Source organism: Cnephaeus nilssonii, assembly GCF_951640355.1.
Source record: "Cnephaeus nilssonii genome assembly, chromosome: 15".
Lineage (NCBI taxonomy): Eukaryota > Metazoa > Chordata > Mammalia > Chiroptera > Vespertilionidae > Cnephaeus > Cnephaeus nilssonii.
Window position 1 is genome coordinate 22,506,699 of NC_137086.1, and position 23,657 is coordinate 22,530,355.

Sequence of the window (23,657 nt, forward strand, 5' to 3'; positions counted from 1 at the left end):
TCTCCCCAGCTGACCATGCCCCAATCAGCCCTGATCGGGGCGGGCCGGCTGGACCCCACCTGTGCATGAATTCATGCACTGGGCCTCTAGTCTTGATATAAAGTAAACGATGTGTTTACTCAAGCTGAAGATCATCAGTCATCACCATCACTATCTGAATGAACACAGCTATAAACAATACTTTAAAAAAATATTAAATTCTCAGCCTGGTTATTCAGAATAACACACTTAGAGTCCTAAAACACTGCATATCACATATCGGAGTAAATGACACACAGGCAGTCAAGGGGGTATAGTATTGGTCTGATATACAATACATAGATATAAGAGTTTTATTCCTTCACTAGAGGCCCGGTGCACGAAATTCGTGCATTGGGGGGTGGGGGGTTGTCCCTCAGCCCAGCCTGCACCCTCTCCAATCTGGGACCCCTCAAAGAATGTCCGACTGCGCGTTTAGGCCCAATCCAGGACTGCTGGCTCCCAAATGCTCACCTGCCTGCCTTCCTGATTGCCCCTAACTGCTTCTGTCTGCCAGCCTGATCACCCCCTAACCACTTCCTGCCAGCCTGATTGATGCCTAATTGCTCTCCTGCCAGCCTGTTTGCCCCTAACTGCACTCCCCTGCAGGCCTGTTCACCCCTAACTGCCCTCCCCTGCAGGCTTGATCGCCCCCAACTGCCCGCCCTTGCAGGCCTGGTCCCTCCCAACTGCCCTCCCCTGCTGGCCATCTTGTGGTGGCCATCTTGTATCCACATGGGGGCAGCCATCTTGTGTGTTGGAGTGACAGTCAATTTTCACATTACTCTTTTATTAGATAGGATAGAGGCCTGGTGCACAGGTGGTGGTCAGCTGGTTTGCCCTGAAGGGTGTCCTGGATCAGGGTGGGGTTCCCTTGGGGCGTGGGGCGGCCTGGATGAGGGGCCTGTGGTGGTTTGCAGGCTGGCCACGCCCCCACGGCGACCCAAGCGGAGGCCCTGATATCTGGGATTTATTTATCGTCTATAATTGAAACTTTGTAGCCTTGAGCGGAGACCAAGGCAGGCCAGGGCTGCGGAAGCTTGGCTTCCTCCATCACTGGGGGCAACTCAAGCCTACTGCTCTCTCCAGCTCCATGGCTGCTGCCATTTTTGTTGGGATTTATTTATCTTCTATAATTGAAACTTTGTAGCCTTGAGTGGAGTTTAGGGCCCGCCAGAGTGTGCAGGGAAGCTTGGCTTCCTCCATCGCCAGGGAAACCCAAGCCTTCTGCTCACTCCGTGGCTGCAGCCATCTTGGTTGGGTTAATTTGCATACTCGCTCCTGATTGGCTGGTGGGTGTGGCTTGTGGGTATAGTGGAGTGATGGTTAATTTGCATATTACTCTTTTATTAGATAGGATATAGATGAAAATAGAGGACACTGAAAAACATGTCATGTGGCTGTGGACAAATCACTTGATTTCTCAGTGCCTAATAATGAAAATAAAAACTATTACTAAAATGCTTTGAAATTCAATGAGATATTATTACCTGGGTTACTATAACAAATAGAGAAAACAATGACCCTAAATTCTTTAAGTACCCAAAGCTCCTCATGAGAATGTCCCCAAAATACCTCATCATGGCCCCACACAAGCCTGAGCCCTTGTTCAGGTCTTCCTTCATATGATTCTCTTAGGTCTACAGTTAAAGTTTCAAATATAGACCTTAAAAATTGTCTCGAGGGTCACAGCAACTCTCACCTACCACATCATTCTCTCAGTGGCCAAACAGGGTGTTTCTAACACTGCCTCTGGCACACAATAGAAGTTGAAGAAATATATGGTTGTGTTATTAAATAAGGGCCAGCTAGTGTTGGTGCCAGCTGCTGTGCATTCGCTGTGCCTTCAGTTAGGCAAATGATTGCAAAACCAGGTATAAAAAAGGAAGGCTAGAACTTGACGGCTTCGCAATGGTAAAGTCACTGTGCCTATAAAAACACAATAGCCTAACCTAGAGTTGTGACTAGTCAATGAAGTTCTGTTTATACCCCAGCAAGGAAAACTTACTTTATAAGGAAGTGATTTCAAAACTCCAGTTGCTGGTGTTTATGATAAATGAAGGAATTCAGAGGTAAAAATGGAAGCAGACAAGGTTCTCCAGAACAATGCAAAAAACTCTACTTGTTGGTTTTGGTTCCTCATCACACAATCCAGGGGTCGGCAAGGAAAAGGGAAAAGTTCCTGAGTAAGGCAGGACTTGGTTCTTTGTGCCAACTCTATGCAGTCACCAAGCACAGCCGTGGGGAATTCCAACCCTGCTTTTGTGAGTGCCTCTCCACTGAAAGAGCAGACATCCTCTTTGTCTGAAGGCTCCTTTGTTTTATTTCACTCCCATGTCAAATTAATACAAAATAAGCAGTGTCTTCAGTCTCTGAGTACATCATAAAAACTGTAACTTTCTTACAAGGGATTCAAGGTTCTTCATAAACAACTCTCACTAAATGTTATTAATCCACAAAATACTCCTAAGAGATTAGTTTACCAGTTCCAAGGGAAGTTTACTAAAAAATGTATCCAACTTCCCTCAATCTTTCATACCCCAAATCCCCAGACTCCCCAAATCAAAAAACTAGAAAGCAGCATTGTATAATGAATGAGCAGAAGGCTGAGCTGAAAGTAGCCTTGGAAAGCTGAACCCTTTAGTTTATCAGAAGACACAGCAGGCCAGAGGGGATAAATGGCTCTCCTAGCGTCAAAAAAGTTGGTAGATGGAACTCAGGTCTAATTTATATCTCAATATTCTTTTCTCTACACTCCAAGGGAGATGGGGTTAAGAGGGCGGTGGGAGGATTCAGACCACTCTGGTTTTCTTGTTCATCACAGACAAGAACTTATTTGCATATATGCATAGTCCATGGACACAGACAATAGTGTGCTGAAGGTCTGGGAGGGGCGGGGGAGGGGCGGAGGGGATCAACGTGGGGGGAGGAAATAGCAAAGGGAACATCTGTAATACTTTAAACAATAAAGATAAATTTTTTAAAATAAACTTAAATTTTATTTTATTTTTTCAAAAAAGAAGTAGTAGAAATTTTAAATAATGGGGTCGGGGTGCTGATGGAAAAGAGGCAGAGGGTTTTGTTGAGGGTTGTTTTTTCCCCTCTTTGCTAAGTGCGATGACCTGAGTCCCTAGTAAAAGCAACAGGAATGAACAGGCCAGGCCAGGCCAGGCTGGGGTTTAGGCCTTTGTACTCTCTTGAGCAGATCACTAGAGCAAATTATTGTTCCATAAACAGATTAGTCCAATTTCTATCCACAAAGCTATCTCACTCATAGTGGATAAGTATTCCTAAGATAAGCATAAAACCGCAGACCAAAATCAAATTACATATTCTGTATACCCAACTAATGGGTCATTAGACTATTTTGTGCCAATAAATCAGGTTTCCTGACTACAAAGTGGTTTTTGAATGGCTTCATCCATTCACCTAAGTATGGTAACGCAGAGCTATTTTTTGTTGAGTTCTGATTAGTTATATTACTATTGGTAATTGAGAAATGTTACCATCATTTCTTAAAACTCATTTGGTATATTATTTTTCCTAAATTAGAGATTTTTCCAATCTCCAATTATTTCATAAGCTCAATTCTCCACTCCATTCATTCTTTAGTCAAGTATTATGTTTATTATTTAAAAGCCCAAGTTTATTATTTCAGTTAAAATAAACAGTGACAGATGTGAAGGTTGTGTGCCTGTGCACACACATTTTAAAGAGAACCATGAAGCCTGGAGAAATTTTAAACCTGAAAAATGATTTGCCCAAATGAGATCCAATGAGAAAGTCATCTTTACCTCCCTAATATCGAGTATTGTTGAGGTTTACTGCAGGCTAAAACATCACGGGGGTATTTTGAAGCCTTAGCTACAGGCACAGGCAATAACAATGACCAAAATCTAAATTGAATTACCAATCAAAAGGCCATGGAGGGAAGAGCAAAATATGATAGATTAAAAGAGGTGGTTAGGCCAGGCCAGTGTGGTTCAGTGGTTGAGTATCGACCTATGAACCTGGAGGTCACAGTTCGATTCCCCGTCAGGGCACATGCCTGTGATGAGGGCTCGATCCACAGAAAGGGGTGTGCAGTAGGCAGCCAATCAATGATTCTCTCTCATCATTGATGTTTCTATCTCTCTCTCCCTCTCCCTTCCTCTTTGAAATCAATTAAAAATATGTATATATTTTTTAAAGTGGTTAGAAGAATGTACCAGATTGTTGATTCTCTTAATATTTAATACTAGTAACCCTGCACATGAATCCGTGCTCCAGCAGCTCTCTGCCACCCTCCTGTAGCTCTCCACCCGCTGCCCCACCCTCCTGTAACTCCCCCTGCCGCCCTCCCCATCCCCCCTCATAGCTTGCAGCCCTGCCCCCTCCTATAGCTTTTCGACGCCCCCTTGTAGTTTGCTGCCCCACCCTCCTGCAGATCTGTGATCTGGTCCTTACTCGGTTGATAGTCATGCCTCAAAGCATAACGGATAATTAGCATATTCCTCTCTTATTATATAGGATAACCATGCCCTGAGATCAAGTAGAAAAAAAATTCATATTAAAAACTCTGGGACTTTACTAACAAAGATAGAGGTCATTTATCCTATATAATAATTAGTTATATGCAAATTGTCTGTCACGCCCTCGCACAAGATGGCCACCCCCATGTGGTCACAAGATGGCTGCCACAAGATTGCCAGCAGGGGAGGGCAGCTGTGAGCGATCAGGCCAGCAGAGGAGGGCAGTTAGGGGTAACCAGGCCAGCAGGGGAGGGCAGTTGGGGGGACCAGGCCTGCAGGGGAGGGCAGTTGGGGGCGACCGGGCTGGCAGGGGAGGGCAGTTGGGGGCAACTGAGCTGGCAGGGGAGGGCAGTTGGGGACTACCGGGCCAGCAGGGGAGGGCAGTTGGGGACAATCAGGGTGGCAGGGGAGCAGTTAGGCGTCGATCAGGCTGGCAGAGGAGTGGTTAGGGGGTGATCAGGCTGGCAGGCAGAAGCGGTTAGGGGCAATCAGGCAGGCAGGCAGGCGAGCAGTTGGGAGCCAGCAGTCCGGATTGTGAGAGGGATGTCCGACTGCCGGTTTAGGCCCGATCCAATAGAGATCAGGCCTAAACCGGCAGTCAGACATCCCCCGAGGGGTCCCAGATTCGAGAGGGTGGAGGCTGGGCTAAGGGACACCCCCTGCCAGTGCATGAATTTCATGCACTGGGCCTCTAGTTAAAAATAAGATTCCTTTGTTATTGTGTCTAAATGACTCAGTATTACTATGAGAACTTTAAAAATGAATATTCAAAGTTCCAGAAAGAAGGTAATATCTTACTCAATTATGGAGTGGGCTTAAAAATACAAATTCAGGGGTCACAAACCAAAAACACAAAGATTTAGAATTTAAACGTTAAGACATCCCAGTTTTCCCAATCCTTTTGATCCATTATTGAAGTGAAAAAATTTAAAGAATTTTCTCTCTATCTAAAGAATTAATGTGGCCTTCCAGAGTGACTCATCATTTAGTTATTCTTTATTTAATTAATATTACAAATAAAATCCATAGGACATTCAGAAATAAAAAGTGCCTTATTTAAACACATTTGCCAAAGGAGATGAGAAGAATAAAGGTTTAGACAAAATGGTATATTCTTTCATTTAGAGTTGAATGACTTTTTCCCCAAATCTCATACATTAAATTCTACATTTATTTCTTGATCAATTGCATATTCTTTAAAGACTTCAATTGTTCATAAAACATCTTATGAACAATTGAAATGTAATAACGGAAAAAAATTACATTCTCCAATAAGGTAGGGTATATTTTTTCCGTTATTACATTTCAATTGTTCATAAGATGTTTTCTGTTGGATTTATTTGAATTGTAGTAGCTATAATTAACTGAGGAAAGTTTCAATACATATTTAAATTACCATTGTCCACCATAATTGTTGACATCCATGAGTCAGCACTAGCATTTTATGACAAGAACTGCTAAATGTCAGCAGTTCATTTTTTCAAGCCAATAATGTGAAAATGATTGTAATTACTGCAATAAATATTTGTAGGTTAAACTACATTTCAATTAGTAGAGCAATTCATATATATGAAGAGAAGACAATATCAAGTATTCACAAACCTCCCTATTAGATTTAGAATTGTAGTCAGTAATTTAGTCCCCTTAAAATTAAGCTTTTAATATATGGTTGGAAAAATGAACACTAGATTCCCCAGCTTACCACCCCAGTTTCAGATTCTGTTTTTCATTAGAAAAACAACTTAAAATACTAAGGTCACAGAGAGAATAAACAAGAAGTACGAATTTCATCAGAAACTTGAATTTAGAGTTATGACTTTAATGCATTTAATCATTCCAATCAAATATTTAGGCTGGTAATTATGTTTTTTAAAAGAGAATATGGATATTTTACCAAATGCTAAATAGAAAGCACCATATAAGAAAACCAGATTCTAGAAAATTAACTCAATATATATTGTGTGTGTGTGTGCAAGTACTGCTTTCAAAAAACTTTCCAGAAAAAAGAAGTGCTTCCCATTCCGACTTATTCATAGATGATTATTTAATAGTGAATAGTTAATTAGTTCAATAGTGAATTGTTTAACAGATTGTTTAGTAGTAAAGTCAGTTTACATTTGATGACATCTTGAATAATCCAATTAAAACCAATTCAAACAATGTGGCTCATGTTTAACTCTTCAGTTATTTATCCATTAATCTCTTTAAGTGCTTCCTTCCTTAACACAGCTGTATTTCAAGAGGTGACCAGCAGTTGGCCTCCATTTCAGTGGATTTGCATTAAATGTTGCAAATGTTTTAAATGTTGTATGCCTAAATAACTTTTTCTTAAGTTAAGAGCTTATAAAAAGCTTTCAAAGGATAAAAAAAACCAACACATTTCCTTTAAAAAATAATAACCAAGCAAAAGGAAGCCACACATACTATAAAGATGTTCTCTGCAAAACATTCTGTTCAGCAGACCTGAAATGTCTCCAGAGGGATCAAGAACCACTTGGTTTGGAAGCAACAGTTGAGAACTCACAACAGTTGGTTAAAATCCAGTATTGACAACCATGAGGAATGGCTGAGATACCAGACCCTGGGCCTTGCCTAGTCTCCCCATTCCATTTATTTGGAATGCCTTCATCTGTACCATTCAACCAAAAAGTATACTTGCCCAAAAGTCTCTGTCTTTGGTCCTCTGTTCTTTTTCCTTATACACCCTCCTCTATTAACTATTATGTTTATGGTGACAACTCATAAATCTACATCTCTGTTTCTGTTACATAACCCAAACTAATCCCCTATCTCCAAGTTCTGACAAATATTTCCACCAGGATGTGCCATCATAATCTCATACTCAACACATACAAATTTATTCATTTTTATTAAACTAACTCTCTCTTTCAGTTTCCTTATCTTTGTTAATATCAAATCCACCTTTCTAGTCACCAAGAATTAAAGCACAGGAACAAGTGTGGACTGCCTGCGGACCTCCATCACTCACATTCAGTTGGTTCATGTAGCAGTCTGCATTTTACAAAGATAGGCACTACACTATCTCCAACCCCACGCACATTTCTACAGTATGATCTTGCCACTTCGCCATCAAATGGTGGAGTCTAATTCCTCTCCCCGTGAATTTGGACTGAACTTAAAACTCACTTATTACCAAAAGAATGTGACTGAAGCAATGCCATCAGACTTCCGAGGCTAGGTCAGAACAGACCATGCAACTTCTGCCTGATTCTCTTGGCATACTCTCTCTGGGGGGTGTAAGCTGCCCTATGAGAATTTCAACTACCCTAAGACTGCCATGCTGAGAAGCCACATGTAGTCTCAACTAGGCCCAATTTCCTATCCCACCAATCTTCTTATCTTGTTCAAAGGTGCTGGTCTCACTTTCCTGGTTGATATTCAGCAAACACACACCCGAACATATAGCAATGTTGGATGCTGATGGCCAGAAATGTGAATAAAGCTGTCTTGGATGCTCTTGATCAGCTTATTTGCCAATTGCATGCCATCAATTGAACTCGGTAAATACCCTGAGGAGAAGAATCACCCAGTTGAGTACTCCTTAATTCCTGACATATAAAATCATGAAATATAAAATAATGTCCACAGCTCTCCTTCTAAGCAGTCAATACATCATATGTAGAGCTTTTACTGTGTGGGGCTGAAGGTTAACTGAGACCCACTTCTTTACCTCCATTGCCAGAGCCACCATCACAGAGGAGCTCTCATCAGCGCAAAGCTAGATTGTTACAACTGATTCCAGGTTCTCCTCACTACAATCTATCATTACAATCCATATAACCTAAGACCTCCAACAAAGAAACTACTTTACACAGGAACACCACAACCAACACAATCTCATAATGGTGTACATTTGTAGAACATTTTACAATGAAAAGGGTCTTCATAAATATCTATTTTATTTGATCTATACAACAAAAGTCAGAGAGAGCCCTGGCCGGTTTTTTCACTGGTTAGAGCCTCGGCCCTCGGACTGAAGGGTAATGGGTTCGATTCCTGTCAAGAGCACATATGGTTGCAGGTTCCCCAGCCCCTGCAGGGGTGTGCGCAAGAGGCAAACAATCAATGTATCTCTCTCACGTAGATATTTCTCTCTCTCTCTCTCTCTCTCTATCTATCTATCTCTCTCTCTCTTTCCCTTACATCTCCCCCTCCTTCCTCCCTTACATCTCTCTCACCTCCTTCCCTTCCAATGTAGAAATCAATGAAAAAAAATCCTCAGGTAAGGATTAAAAACAAAATAAGTCAGAGATATATGTTAATAGAGCAAATATTCTTTTCTTTACTATAGAGATGAAGCTTTCATACAATTTCATTGCCAATAAATGGCATGAATATAAACACAACTAAGAGCTTGTGTCATACATTACTGCTATTTCTCTATGCTACAATGCCTCCCTTCTATTATCTGTTTCAGATTTTAAAATATTCAATATCTCTCTCCATCCCTATTATAGCACACCTACTTTCTAGATATCCATAATTTGGCTTCAATCTATCCAGCTGTATGATATTGCCTAGTAAACTCCACCACCCACCATTACAATAAGGTCGGCTTATTTCTTCACCTAACAATATGCCATGCTGATTCTAGCTTCTGAACATTTGCTCACAATGTTTCTTCCTTTCTCCTATCTACTTAATCCTAACTCATCCATTAGCACAAATCCCACCTCTTCCATTAAGCCCTACCAGCCTATCCCCATTATTTTCTCTCTGATATTTCTACAGAATTTGTAAATGTCATTCCAATATTGATAATTATATTAGATTGTTTATCTTAGTCTCACTTTCCAGGTTGGTATGCAACTAACACACACCTGTACATACAGCAATGTTGGATGCTTATACCCAACGTCTGTTCTGAGCAGTCAGTGCCCATGAAATACTATTTGTTAAGTATTTTGAATTTCATCCTGCTTATTTCACAAATTAAACCATAAGCTCTTTGAGAAAAGGAAGCTTGTCTTATAAAGAAGTATTATACCCTCCAAACCAAGCACAGTACTAAGCATACAACTAGTGTTCAATATATACTTATTAATTGATTTTAAGAGAGGAAAGTGTGTTGTGTTGTGAGAAAAAAAATATTCCTAAGTCATGTCTGCACTGGAAAGAATAAGTTGAAAAGGTAATAAAATATTTTCAAGATCAGTAGTTTAAAGTCAGGAACATATTTTAACATATCATTTAAGATATTCTGTGCAACCCATAACTGCCAAAATGTTTTATAAATGTTTTTACCAGGAGTGTGAAAAAAAATGTGTCAAAATATTCAAGGATAATCTAACAGCCCAAAATAAAATGTTTGCTGAGGCTACAAGGCTGGCAGAACTCTTCTTCATTTCAAAACGTTTCCAGGCAATGGATATGTTTTCCTGGAAAATACTACCTCTTATTTAGAGAACACTTGCCATGAACACTTAGTCATTAAGTAATTTAAGGTTTCCTCAGAAGCTATTTGGAGGAAATCTAGTATATGAATGAATAAAATTATCAGCACCTATAATGTGGAAAAAAAAAGCTAAATATATGAAATCTACCTAAGTATTTTTCCAAATAAGAGGGAAAAATCTTTTATACTTTTTGGTCTGTTACTGTTCTTTAAAAATTTTCCTATAAGATAAAACTACCAAAAAATAAAAAAGAAAGAAAGAAAGAAGCACCCATAAAATCCTTTCTCTGTCTGTAATACACAAAAATCCAAAGAATTGGAGGGCTTATTTTATTCCACATACCAAGCAGTATTCAAACAGACAAAACAGTCATTTTATTTAAAGAAAAGAAATGGTAACTTCAAAGCTTTTTTTAGCAAAATCTTTGAGTTTGCTTCAAATCACCTTTCAATAAGAGAACAACCCGGTTTGGACATTTCACTAAATCATCTGCAGTAAATCATACAATGAAACCTAAGAAAACAATTTCTTCCAAGAGTTTAAACATCAAAAGCCACAACTACATTCTACTTCAAGCACATGGTTGGGACATTTAGTCTTTTTAAAATGTACACAAAAGGATTTGTTTTGTTTTACCTGTTTAGTATTTCAGTGAGTTTCACAAAGCCCGTATAAGCCAGTTCAAATGCTCCTCTGTGCCTGGACTGTAAAAGGTGTTGTTTAAAGTGTTCTCCTATTTCTTTTACCTTTTAAACAAAATTTAAAAATAAATAAGTGTTCAGTTTATGCTTACATTTACAGGTATTTTATGTCAGTAATATCATTTAGAACTCAGAGCTAGATAGATGTCCATCCATAACACTTACTGTGTGACAGGTAGTATTTTAAGCATTTTTATATAAGTTAATCTTCATAATAATCCATGAAATAAGCACTATTACCTCTATTTTACAATGGAGAAAATGAGGCCCAGAAAGGCCAAGTAACTTATTCAAGGTCACACAGCATGGAAGTGTAGATCCAGTACATAAACCTTGGCAGTCTGGCTCCAGAGTTGGCAATCTTGAACTGCTATATTAGAACTGCCTCCCTATGCCAGCCTCACAAATCTGACAGTGTTCTTTGTTAGCACATATCACTAAACACCAACAGCCAATCACACAAGGTGACAATCCTCACACACCTACTGTGGTGAGAATACACATAATGAAATTTACCATTTTAACCATCTTTAAGGATACAGTTCAGTGGCATTTAGCATATTCACATTGTTGTGCAATCACCACCACCATCCATTTTACAGAATATTTTCATCATCCCAAAATGAAAGTCCAACCCATTAAACAACTCCCAATAAATACCTTTTAGAGATACACAAATGTGAATGGCAAGATTTAGTGCAAAGGACTGAAAATTGACAGGCATCACTGAGTCAGAACCATGGAATTTTCCAAAAGGCTACTCACAGCTTTCCTATATGTTGGCCCTCTGCATGCAAGGTTAGACAAATAACAAATATGACCATTTCTTTTAAAGAAGACATGACTAACAATTAGTTGTTGATGAGGTTTTGTACTGTTAAACTGGTTGGACTGGCTGTATTTTTATTAACATTTGGTGGGTATTGGCTTCAGAAAAAACAGATTTTAAATAAAACTTCAGCACCCCGCCTAATGCTTAGCAGATTAGTGCAAGGGGAGATAAGGCAGAACAAACCAAGATGTCTGTCCTCATAGTGCTTCAGTTCAGAGGAAACCAATATGGTGGGGGGTGCCCCCTGGAAGCTCATTTCATTTCATTTCATTAGAAATGAAAGATTCTTCTGTACTGGGATAGATTATTAGAAGAAGCTTCATATCCAGACGTCAGATAGGATATACTTGAGTGGACCACAAAGGAAGAGGATAACTAACATGGGAAGACACTGGGTGGCTAGACTGAATGAATAAACACTTATTAAAGTACCTGCTCCCAGCCAGACACTTGACTGGATCTTTTTACATGACTGAATACAGAATACATCTGACAGGGTTAGCAAACCTGGCTGAATGGCCTTAAAGTTTTATGCCAGAAAACAGTGAAAGGTAGGGATGCGCCCCATTACCAAGTGCAGAAAGGCAGTGTGGGCCTAAGAACAGCTGGCCAGGCTCACCCCCATCCACTGGATAATGAGACTACAGGGAACACAGCTGGTGCAAATGACTTAAAAAGTAATGACAACAGTCAGAATAGGAAACAGAATCTTTAAATTTAATTTTAAAAATGAAAAAAATCCTCTGAAAACTTTCTATTAGATGCCACTAAGGTCTTATTTACAGTTCATAAAAAGCTTTCTTTTAATGTAGATGATGTCTTCACAACATATTTTAATAAATAACATGGATATCAAGATTTTTGAAAGGGAATTAAGGTAAAAATACAAAAAGGCCCTGCTTTCTATTCTTAAAATTCAATTCTAGTCATTGTCTTTTTAAGTTTAGCAGCTCCTGCTTTCTAACTTTTCATAAAGCCTACTTCTATAGGCATATTAATATGCTTTATGGATTTACAAGGTGTGAAATTCCACAGGAAAGTACTGCTACATGTCAGGATTCTAGGCATCTACAATTCACCAGTGGTCTACTTAGGGGAGCTAACTGCTCATCTAGAGCATAAAACTCACAAAGGACAAGTGTAAATATATTTTTTATTTGTCCTTTATATACGCCAGTAGACAGAAATACAGAAGAAAGATCAAGGCTAATTCCACTCATTATAAATTAGATAAACCCAAGAGGATTTAAACATACATGGAACGTTTTATGAAAACGCTGTACAGTGCTTAAGACCTGAGACTCTGAAGCCAAGAGGGCTGAGTTCAGGATCCCTACTTGGCCTCCTTACTAAGGCAACTAATTAAGTAACAGTTCCCTGGTCTGTGAAACAGGGAAAACACTAGAACCTACTTCACAGGATTATTCTGAGAGAAAAAGGAGATTATACATATGACATTTAGCAGAGTACCTGGCACAGAATAGCAAATAATAAATGACCATTTTTGTTTTTATTTTGTATCATCAAAGTGTAATGCTTAATTCTAAACCTTAATTTAAAGTCTGACTTTAAGCCCTAGCTGTTCTGGCATAGTAGATAGAGCATCAGCCTGAGGACTGAAAGGTGCCGGGTTTGATTCAGGTCAAGGGCATGTACCTCAGTTGCAGGCTCCTCCCCAACCCGGGCCCTGGTTGGGGCGCATGCAGGAAGCAACCAATCGATATGTTTCTCTCACATGGGTATTTCTCTCTGTCTTTTCCTCTCTCTTCCACTCTCTCTAAAAATCAATGGAAAAATACCCTCGAGTGAGGAGTAACAAGCCTACCTAATAAAATAGCAATATGCAAATTGACCGCACCTTCGCTATGCCCAAGCCACGCCCACCAGCCAAAGCCACGCCCACCGACCAATCAGGGCGAGTATGCAAATTACCCAACCAAGATGGCGGTTAATTTGCATATGCGGAGGGAGGGAGAAGTGAAGACTGAAGACTACTTAGAAGGAAGAGGAAGGAAAAGCGGAAAGCAAGGTGGCTGCCAGAGGGAAAGCCTGGGCGGGGCGGGACGGAGCGGGGCGGAGCGGGGCGGGCGCCAGCGGCCCGCGGGTGCAGGCACGGCAGCCGCAACGCAACCGCAGCGGCAGCGGCCGCAGCGGCGGCTTGCAGGATTCTTCCTGCAAATGGGCTACTAGTAAATAAATAAATAAATAAATAAATAAATAAATAAAGTCTGACTTTAAGTCACAGCCACTTCTTATAACCTTAGAAATATTAATAGGAGTTTCTAATTCCACTTTTGTTAAATGGTACAGTTTATAAAAGTTTACACTATAGTAAGATAATTAATATTTTAAATGGTAAATTTTTCTACTATAGTGATTTCTTACTAATATTTGGGATTTCTTCAATGCCTAAATATTGTTCTCTTACATAACAACAACAAAGATAATAGTTTTCTGTTATTCAAACATCTTCTTACTAGAATGTTTGTTCTTTGATTTATAGCAAATTCTTAACTATGTGCCATTTTAACTGCTGTCCTTTAGGCTGACTTTCTTCAATCCCCTGTTATATTTCTAAGCTCTTGAGGTCAGAGAACCACATATTATATTTCTTTATGTTCCCACAGTACCCTTGTAGTAAGACAGTCAATAAAGAGGTGACTAAATGTTGTGCTTAACTTCATTTCACAGCTTAAAAATGTGAACCTGCATTCAGTACAATTCAAGGGATACTTTTTCATAATTTCTTTTTTAAAAATCTGGGCAAAGAAAATACAAAAGGCAATTTCTTAACTTATGAATGCTAATAAACACTTCCCGTTTTGAGGTCCATTACAGAAAACCTAAAACAGTAACAAAAGACCTGAGGGAATGTATAAACCCACTTAGCCATGTACATCATGAAAATTACAAAAGAATCTAAAATAGGAGTTTAAAAAAGACCTAATTTCTAATAGTTGATCATTATTTCTATTCATGTGATTTCTGTGGTAATCATTACTACCAAGGGGAAAGCAGCCAGAGAAATCTATCCAAAAGCTTCTTTTTAGGAATATTAGGGGAAATATATGTATATGAATTGATACTCTGGATAGAGGAAGTTGTTTTTAAAAAAATCAGTAGGAACTGGGTATCTGATACCCCCTGGAAAGAGGACCAACAAAATGTATCAAGCAAAAACTCCACATCAGCAAAACATCCAGCTTGAAACCTAGACACACACCAGTCAGGAAGTTGCGAGATAAGGTTGCACGTACCGCTCATTCTTGAAGGGTCTCGGCTTACATCCCTCAAAGCTGGTTTTATCTCTGCCTCTTGTACAGGGACATTATGAAAGAACCTTTCATTACGTGATTACCTCGCAGGAGGAAAGTCAGACTGCCTCTGAATGAACACATTTTCCTCTTGGTGAAGCTGCAGAGGACACACTGCTTCCCAAGTGACTTAGGGAAATGAATCCATTTGCTAAAAAGTTCAGTAGCAAGTTGCCTTACTATGCTGTTGCTTGCAAAAATTTGGTTGGGTATGGGAAGTGGGAAAATTAAATTTAAAGAAAAATTAAATGAGCAGGTCAGAACAAAAGCAGCACTGTGCCGTGTCAGAACACAGGCTGGAAAGGAGAAGAATTGGGTTCCTGTCCCAGAGCTGCCACAAACCAGCTTTGTGATCTTAGGCAAACCAGGTAGCATCCAAGGGCTTCAGTTTCCCCTTGTACAAGGGAGCTGGATAATATCATCTCTGTGATCCTTCCAGCTCTAATAGTTTGTGAACACAGCACTGAATATTCAGAATTACAATGAGCTCCAGTTCTTGTACAGCAACAAAAATCTCCACATTGTAATCTCACTACCTGCTGGCCTATCATAAACCACACTCACATACGTGGTATTTAAGGGGTCCCCCCTTTAACAAAGGGCCATAAAGATGGCCATAAAGGAACTGGGCTATAAAGGAAATCCTCTGTCAACTACATTCAAGACATCAAATAACAACAGAATTACACTAGTTTTTCAGGAGTGAAGGGTAAGTGGAGAGTAGAGAAGCAAAGGCTGAACATCAGTATTTTAGGATGTAAGGAACTGCCTCCTTCATCCACTGAGAGAAAAGCAGATCACAGTTATTAGTGGTCTCGGGAATAAGAAATCCAAACTCTACATTACCCCCCCCCCACCACCACCACCACCAAAGGGTAGCATTCTGCCTACTAGCCACTTCACTGCCTCTGCTCTGCGGGTCTGTTCTGGTCACCCTCAGCGAAAGTGTTGACTTTTAAATTCTTAGTTTTGGCACTAAGTGCACAGAAGATCTAGTGTTGCCAGGGCAACTATGCCCTTGGAAGGAAGGTGAACCTTAGGCATGGCCCAGCCGCTCCAATGTAAATTACATTCTTCTCAGTCATTTATATTTTTTAATTCGCAAGCATTTTAAGTACACGGGAGTATTTTTAATTTAAAGGAATTTCATAGAACAAATTTTATGTTTAAAAGCGGGACTCCTCCAGTAATATGAATAAAACTAATTTCTTGAAGACTTTGGGTTTTCATTGACTAAATATGCCCCTAAACTGAGGCATTTCTTTCAAATCAGCATGACCAAGAATGAAGTTTTCCACAGAAGGCAGGGTTTCAATGCCAGAACAGTGCTATCATGGACATTCTTGATCATTCATCCAGTTAATTCTTCTCAAACCTATATAAGTGAGGCCACCACATAAATAGTGACATAGGAAAATGACTAAACCTCATTAGACTAGAAACTAATATTTTACCGAAAAACAGGATGCAATTTTTTTTTTCATGAAAACAGTCATTAGAAGAGTTCTTTGGTTTATAAGAGCCTCTTTGTTATTATTGCTGCTATTCTTTTACAGACATCTCTTTTATTATATATTAACCCCCAATATTAACATGGTTATCCCATGTAAATTAAATTCATAAGATTTGGGTGCTATATAAAAGATGTCAAGGCAAAATAATTTTCAAAGGAAGCTTTCAGGTCTTTCTCAGTTACAGTAAAAGCAAAGTATGTTTCCCTTGTTGTTTTTTTATAAACACTATCCAACAAACCCAAAAAACTAGATGTTTTAACTAGTCCTTGAAAAGTTGAGACTCTAGCATGTTTACTGTTTAGTGAGATGGTGACCATCAGTGAAGTAATCAGTAATCATAGCTGGGTTCCTCAGCAAATACATTGGTATTGGCACTACAGCCAATCACCAGCAATGACTGCAAGTAACACTAAGACACTAACACCTATTTGATTTGGAAGAGAATAAGGAACATAATGATGCTGGCAGTGTACTGTTCCCTCTGCCATTCTCCATCTCAGGGTCTTGCAACATCATCACAAGCCCAGCCGCTAACCAGATGCAAACACATGAGCCTAAGAGAGTGTGAGAATAAAAATATTAGCATTATTTCCATGGAACTAGTCACATGGTTATTATAGAAATAATCAGCATTAGCACACTACAATGTTTGTTTTGTTCTCAAATGTTGTAACACCCTAAGGGCAAAATTATCTTTATTTGAAAAAGGTTAAAAATGAAAGTATATGTTGCGTATCTTCGCTAGAAAATGGTGGAAAATGGATTTGTTGAAACCACATGGAGAGGAAGAGGGAATCAATTTAAAAACAGAAATCTAATAAATCTAAAGTATTTCCAAGTGAAATGCTTATGGTAAGCAAATTTCTTGTAAACATTGCATTCAAGTCACTTGAACAGTCCCAGATGGTGAAATAACTTTGTGGTCTTAAAATAAAAGTCAGCCAACAAGACAAAGTGATTACAAATTTATTATCAATGGAGTGGGAGACAAGAGATCCATAATCAACCAACGTATTACTATTTTTTCTTTGCAAAATTTAAGAGGTTTGTGGAGTTTTTACTAAATAGACAATTTCATTTAAATTTAAATTTGTATGTGTTAATTAAAATTAAAATGATAATATTGAAGCTAAAAGTGAGGTGAAAAATCTATAGTTATTTATATAACTTTAGAAAAATAAAAATGTTTGTAAAAATTACGTAGTTTTGAAATGTATCACAAGGTCTAATTCTTAAACTACCATAAACTTTCTTCAGTTGATATCTGTGTGACTTTATTCAAGAAATATTCATAATTCCTTTTTTTAAGTTGAGTTATACATAAAAATTTGTGATCTGTGCTTTGACCAGAAATTATACCAGGTGAAATAAACATCTACCCTACCTGCTCCACCGTCAATAATCCATCAGGAGATTCTGGCATGGATTGCATGGGTAGAAGCTGGCACAGTGTGCCTAAAAGTAAAGCAACTTCCTTCATACTTCTCCAACAGCATACCAGCACCATCTGAGCGGTTACATCACATGTTTTTCCGTCTTTACCTAAAAAAAAAAAAAAATCTATTGCAACACTTGATTGCTCACATCCAGGTTTCTTAGAACAAACTTATTCCTAATTCCCCACAAATAATCTGCTTAAACAAACCAATTTGTCATAAATTATATTTATTCAGGAAAAAATAACTAACATTTGTTGAGCATGTCCTATGAGTAGGAATTGTGTTAAGTATTGCTTTAATATACCACTTTCAAAATAAATTAAAAAATACAATACAATATTGTTTCAAAACTTAAGTATAAACTTGGAAATTCATGAAATAAGTTCTGTCACTCAGTCATCTATAAAATATGACTATAACAATTATAGTTCATTACTTATTTTGGTGAGGGTGGTTGTTATATCAATAAAAGAGTAGGACAGGGCTATTTAAATCAAAGGAAAATACAAATTCACTTTCAAAATACATTTAAATTCCATGGCAAATAAACTATAATTATCCTTACTCTCTTTTCCTAGTTTTAGAAATATTTTAGTACTCACATTAAGAAAAAGTCAAAGACAAATTATTAAATTTAAAAGGTAAGTAAACGAACAATATTTACAATGTTATCCCACTTGTGTTTTTAAAAGCCCACTAAACTAAGAGGATAAATGTACACATACATAAATACATAGAACATGTCTAAAAGGATATATACTCAAAGGGAAGAAGTGGGATTAGGGATGAAGGAGTACTTTAATTTGTTTTAAATCATATTTACCTCTGTATTGTTTGAAATTAATATAATAAGCAAATATTTATGTTATTTTGTGTAATTAAGAAAAAATACAGAAATTTTTGTAAGACAATAGCCCCATCTAGTGGAGAATGCAGAAATGTGTAATAAATCACTAAGATAATATTGCTTCTGATTATTTTTTGTAGCATTATAGAAAATTATAAAATAACAACTTATGAGAAAATAAGCAGTAAGAACTATAATTCTGGAAGCTTGGTACAACAGAGCAGCTCACATTTTATTGAATAATAAGATTTGTTTCCTTTAAAAGGCTGCTTGACTATAAGGACTCACAACAGACAAGGAACCATAGTGGAAGAAGCCGATTGCTGCCCAAACCCGAATTCCCAGTGCTTCACTGCTCTTACATCACCTGGCTGTCAGGACAGGTTTTAGCACTCAAAGGCTCTCTGTTGTAGCAACTTATATATTGCTCTAAGGCACACCATTTTCTGGTAAAAGTTTTATAAACTCATTCCCCAAATAAATCATTTATAAGCTAAAAAAAGACTTCATTTTCTAAAAATGTTCTGTACATATTTGTAGCCTCTGATTTACTATATAAAAAGAGAACTTTGTACATTTTTTTCTTTGAAACAAACATTGATTACAATACTGATTTTTATATAAGCTACCTTTGATTTCTGCAGAAGTATCAATATTTGGTACATTGGCATTCAAGTCCTCCAAGTCAAAGCTATCATGTTCTTTCAATATTTTGGCTTGATTGAAATAATCATTAGTATCTCGTGGCTGAATCTCATTCAGAATCATCTGTAAGCGGCTTGCTGACTCTGAGGGAGAGAGATGACAGTACCTAAAACCGCAGTTCAACACCACATGCTGATTTTCTTTGGAAGTATTTGCCCTAAAAAATACTGTAATTTTCAATACTTGATAATGAACTCTATTAGAAGGGACTCACAGGATGAATTATGTGAAATTTATTTATATAAGGTCTCAATGACACCGAGTGTACTTTTAATATGTTGTATAGAGGCATCAATTGGCTGCCTCCTGCACATCTCTGCTGGGGATTGAGCCCACAACCAGGGCATATGCTCTGACCAAGAATGGTTCATGACCTCCTGGTTCATAGGTCAAGGCTCAACCACTGAACCACACCGCTGGGCCTGAGTGTACTTTTAAAATATGGCAAATATAGTAAATAGGTTGAAAAAGCACACACACACACACACACACACACACACACACACAACAACAACAGAAACTGTCCATAGGACAAAGGCTGCCATTCCATTCACATCGCTTTTCTTGGTATTGTCTAAGAATCTCAATATGGTGCTCAATCATATGAAAGAAAAGCAATAAACTTTTATAAATTTTATTTTTAAGAGACTGTTTTCCCTATCTACAACACAAGTTATCAAAGTTTAAAAGTAGGAAGTTTAAAAGACATAAAGAAACCCCACCACCAACAAAAACAATCTTTTATAGCCCAGGAATATCATAAAGACTTCAGATTTGACTTTAAATGCATTATGTAAAATACTGCTTCCTAAGTATGATTTACAGTCCTAGTATTATATTAAACTTCATTTTTATTCCCTAAGCACTCACTGGATCAGGAAATGTAAGCTCCATGAATGCAAAACTTTGTTCACTGCTGAGTGGCCAGTGCCTGGAACAGAAATTAGCTCATGGCAGAGGTTCAGTAACATGAGCTGAAGGAATAAACTGATGACTAGGTAATAAAGAGGTAGCCCGGTCAGGGTTTTAAAGAAATAACAGGTAATCATCTGAAATCAAAGAGCAAATCAAAGAACAGGTATTTACTGTATACCTATTATATACACTTTAGATATTATGGGAAATACAAAGACCCAAACTACTATCATCATGATTCAACCAACATCTTATGTTCTCTTGTCGTTTCTGTGAGATTTTGCCAAAAACAAACTCATTTTGACAACCATGAAAAAGTAACAACTGGACCAAAAGAAACCATGAAAAGACTAAGAAAAAAGAGGGATTATCAGAGTAAAAATTTTAAGAACCCTGCTATTCAATTTTATTGGCTTTCTGGGGAGATTCATTTCAAGGAATTCAGAATGCATGGCAAATAATGTGTGTGGCGGGGAGCAGGGGGAGAGGGGGGGAGTGGAGAAAACCAGAGGGGAAAAAAAGTCAAAATTAAGAAAAGATCAGTGCACCACAGACAAATTTTTGAGATCCACAGATATTTTTAAATGTCAATAACTATAATTTCAGCATACTTTCCAGGCCCTACCTACAATAGGTGACAAATACTCAAGATTTCTCATCCAGAATATACAGGGTGGGGCAAAGGTAGGTTTACACTTGTGGGTACCAAAACAAAGCTTATTCTTGTATTATTATTTATCCTTTTATTATCTTCCATACAAACTACTGTAAACCTACTTTTGCCTGTCTCTATACTGGTACTTGCCTGATTCAAATATTAGTTATCATATGGGGTGTTCTTTATTCCTATGTACTAAGTAGGAAAGTTAAGGCATCAAATTTCTGTATTTAGACTATCAGCTAAAATAAATAAATAACTATGTCTTAGTGTCATGAACCATCACCAATTTTCCAACTCATTTTTAGTAAAGAACAAAATCTAACATTTCCTATGCAAACACACACATCCAGGTTAAAGTATCAGCCCAAGGTATTACCTTGTATGCTGTGGTATGTTTATGATATATTCAGTGTGTTTTTAATACAAGGCTCACAGTTGTACTCTAAAATGCATTCAAACTTAATATTTTAAGAGACCAAATGTAAATTCACTTCATGATTTTCTAGGTGTTAACAACCAATCCCTTCTGACCCTTGTAGTACAGGAATATTATTATATACTAGAGGCCCGGTACATGAAATTCGTGCACTTGCGGGGGGAGGGGGGGCGGTCCCTCAGCCTGGCCTGTACCCTCTTGCAGTCCGAGAGCCCCCGGGAGCCCGCGGGGGGCGGGCCTAAGCCAGCTGTCGGACATCCTTAGCACTGCTGTGGAGGCAGGAAAGGCTCCCGCCACCACCACTGCACTCGCCAGCCATGAGCCCGGCTTCTGGCTGAGCGGCGCTCCCCCTGTGGGAGCTCACTGACCACCAGGGGGTAGCTCCTGCATTAAGCATCTGCACCCTGGTGGTTAGTGCATGTCATAGCAACTGGTCATTCCACCATTCGGTCAATTTGCTTATTAGCCCTTTATTATATAGGATAACCTAGGACATCCCAGGCACTGAGTTTAGTTTCCATTCTTTCAGGAATTATTAATTCATTGATTTATTCATTATAACAAATACTTATTGTGTACCTATTTCTACTAGGCAATATGCTAAACACAAGGGGAAAAAACAGACAGATCCCTATTAAATTATAACAACTCCATGAAGAAGCACTCTATGAGAAGTAGAGAGTGGGAAGAGACAAGGCTGGCAAAGTTACAGGAGCCAAACTATTACATGACCTGTCTTAAATCACTAAAGTATTTTAAATAAGGGGGCTAGGGTGGGGCAGGGCACAAGGGTCAAGTAAAGATTACGTGTGACATGATGAATTATATGATTAGAAAAGATTACTTTCATTGTAGCAAGAAGGAGATAAGAGTAGATGTGGGGAAACCAGTTCAGAGGCCCCTAGTACAAACAGGGGATGATAAAAGCCTGGAGTAACGTAAGAAGATGCAGATAAAAAGAAAAGAGATTTGAAAGATATTTAAGGGAACACTGAAAGAATGTAGAGACAGGCTAAATATAAACGCACAAGATGTCAAGCAGCCCTAGGCACCTAACTTGCATAAATAGACTTTTGGTAGAGCCATTTGCAAAGACACAGGGGTTGGGAGGGAAAAGACAGATGAAAGTTCCTATCAACTGGGGGCATTTTGAGTATCTCTTTTTTTTTTTTTTTTTAAATTAAGTGGTCTTTGCCCATTTCAGATTCCTAAAAAGTTGCCTTCTCTGATTGAACCCATCAATTGCCACCTCTCTAATGTATACTGCCCGCTCTCCCAGTCCCAGCAATTACCGAGTAGATTGTGCTCTGAAATGACAATAATAGAAAACTCAATTTACCCCAGGGGAGGAAGCGCCTTACTCATCACCTGGTTATCATTTATTTATTTAGGTTATTTTGTAACACTTAAAAATATTAGTAAAAAGGCAGAAATATCATTAATAATAATTATTTTCTCCCTTATTTACCATGTACAACTCTCCAAATAAATGATTAGGAAAAAAATTTAAAAGGAAAGAGAAACATGAATTTGAGCTTTCTTTGTTTGCTGACCTGAATCAGTGTCCATTGGGATGAGGCCTTCTGGGGATGAGCTCTGAATGATGGGAGCCACCACAGCAGAAAGCCTGTAGGACATCAGAAGGAGCTTCTGCACCACACGTCTCCATTCACTCACCAACTGCAGGCTGCTGCAACAAGGCGGTTAGGGAAATTTATACTAAAGCAAAAATCAGATTCTATAAATAGAAATTAATAGATAAAAGGAGTTGAAAGAATTTGGGTTTCAAAATTGTGCATTCTATGAAATATTTAAGAAATAAAAATGTGGCCCTAGCTGGTTTGGCTCACTGGATAGAGCATCAGCCTGCGGACTGAAGGGCCCCAGGTTCGATTCTAGTCAAGGGCACATGCCAGGGTTGCAGGCTTGATCCCAGTAGGGGGTGTGCAGGAGGCAGCCAATCAATGATTCTCTCTCATCACTGATGTTTCTATCTCTCTCTCCCTCTCCCTTCCTCTATGAAATCAATAAAAATACACTTTAAAAAATTAAAATAAAAAACAAAAAAAAAGTGTGTATATATGTACATTTTTAATTATCTGTAAGGCCATACATTCCTTTCCCAGGACATATTCCTATAAGAGTTTGAAGCCCAGAAATGAGTGTTCAGGAGAGAACTGTGAATACACTTACTTTAGAGGTAATTTCTGCAAAGCCCTTGTTATACAGTGAACTCGCCCATACATTGGAAATGAAGCTGCTGCCTGAAGCAGAGAATTTTCAGCCTGACATACTTCTTCCTCGAGATTTTCCAACAAGCATTTGATAACTAGAAAAATCAAACAAA

At 38.4% G+C, this 23,657-nt stretch overlaps 1 protein-coding gene across 2 annotated transcripts in view; it reads right to left on the minus strand.

Annotated features, from left to right (window-relative positions):
* Window positions 1-23,657, minus strand: part of THADA (THADA armadillo repeat containing) — a 295,937-nt gene that overhangs the window by 231,788 nt on the left and 40,492 nt on the right. The window contains exons 18-22 of one of the 2 annotated variants that reach the window (XM_079792262.1): window positions 23,504-23,639; window positions 22,864-22,997; window positions 19,223-19,381; window positions 17,692-17,849; window positions 10,583-10,692 (exon numbers count right to left, since the gene is read on the minus strand). In XM_079792262.1, coding sequence (XP_079648388.1) covers window positions 10,583-10,692; window positions 17,692-17,849; window positions 19,223-19,381; window positions 22,864-22,997; window positions 23,504-23,639 — 697 coding nt within the window. Of the gene's footprint in view, window positions 1-10,582; window positions 10,693-17,691; window positions 17,850-19,222; window positions 19,382-22,863; window positions 23,001-23,503; window positions 23,640-23,657 lie in introns of both variants that reach the window. The other variant, XM_079792261.1, reaches the window with a different exon arrangement.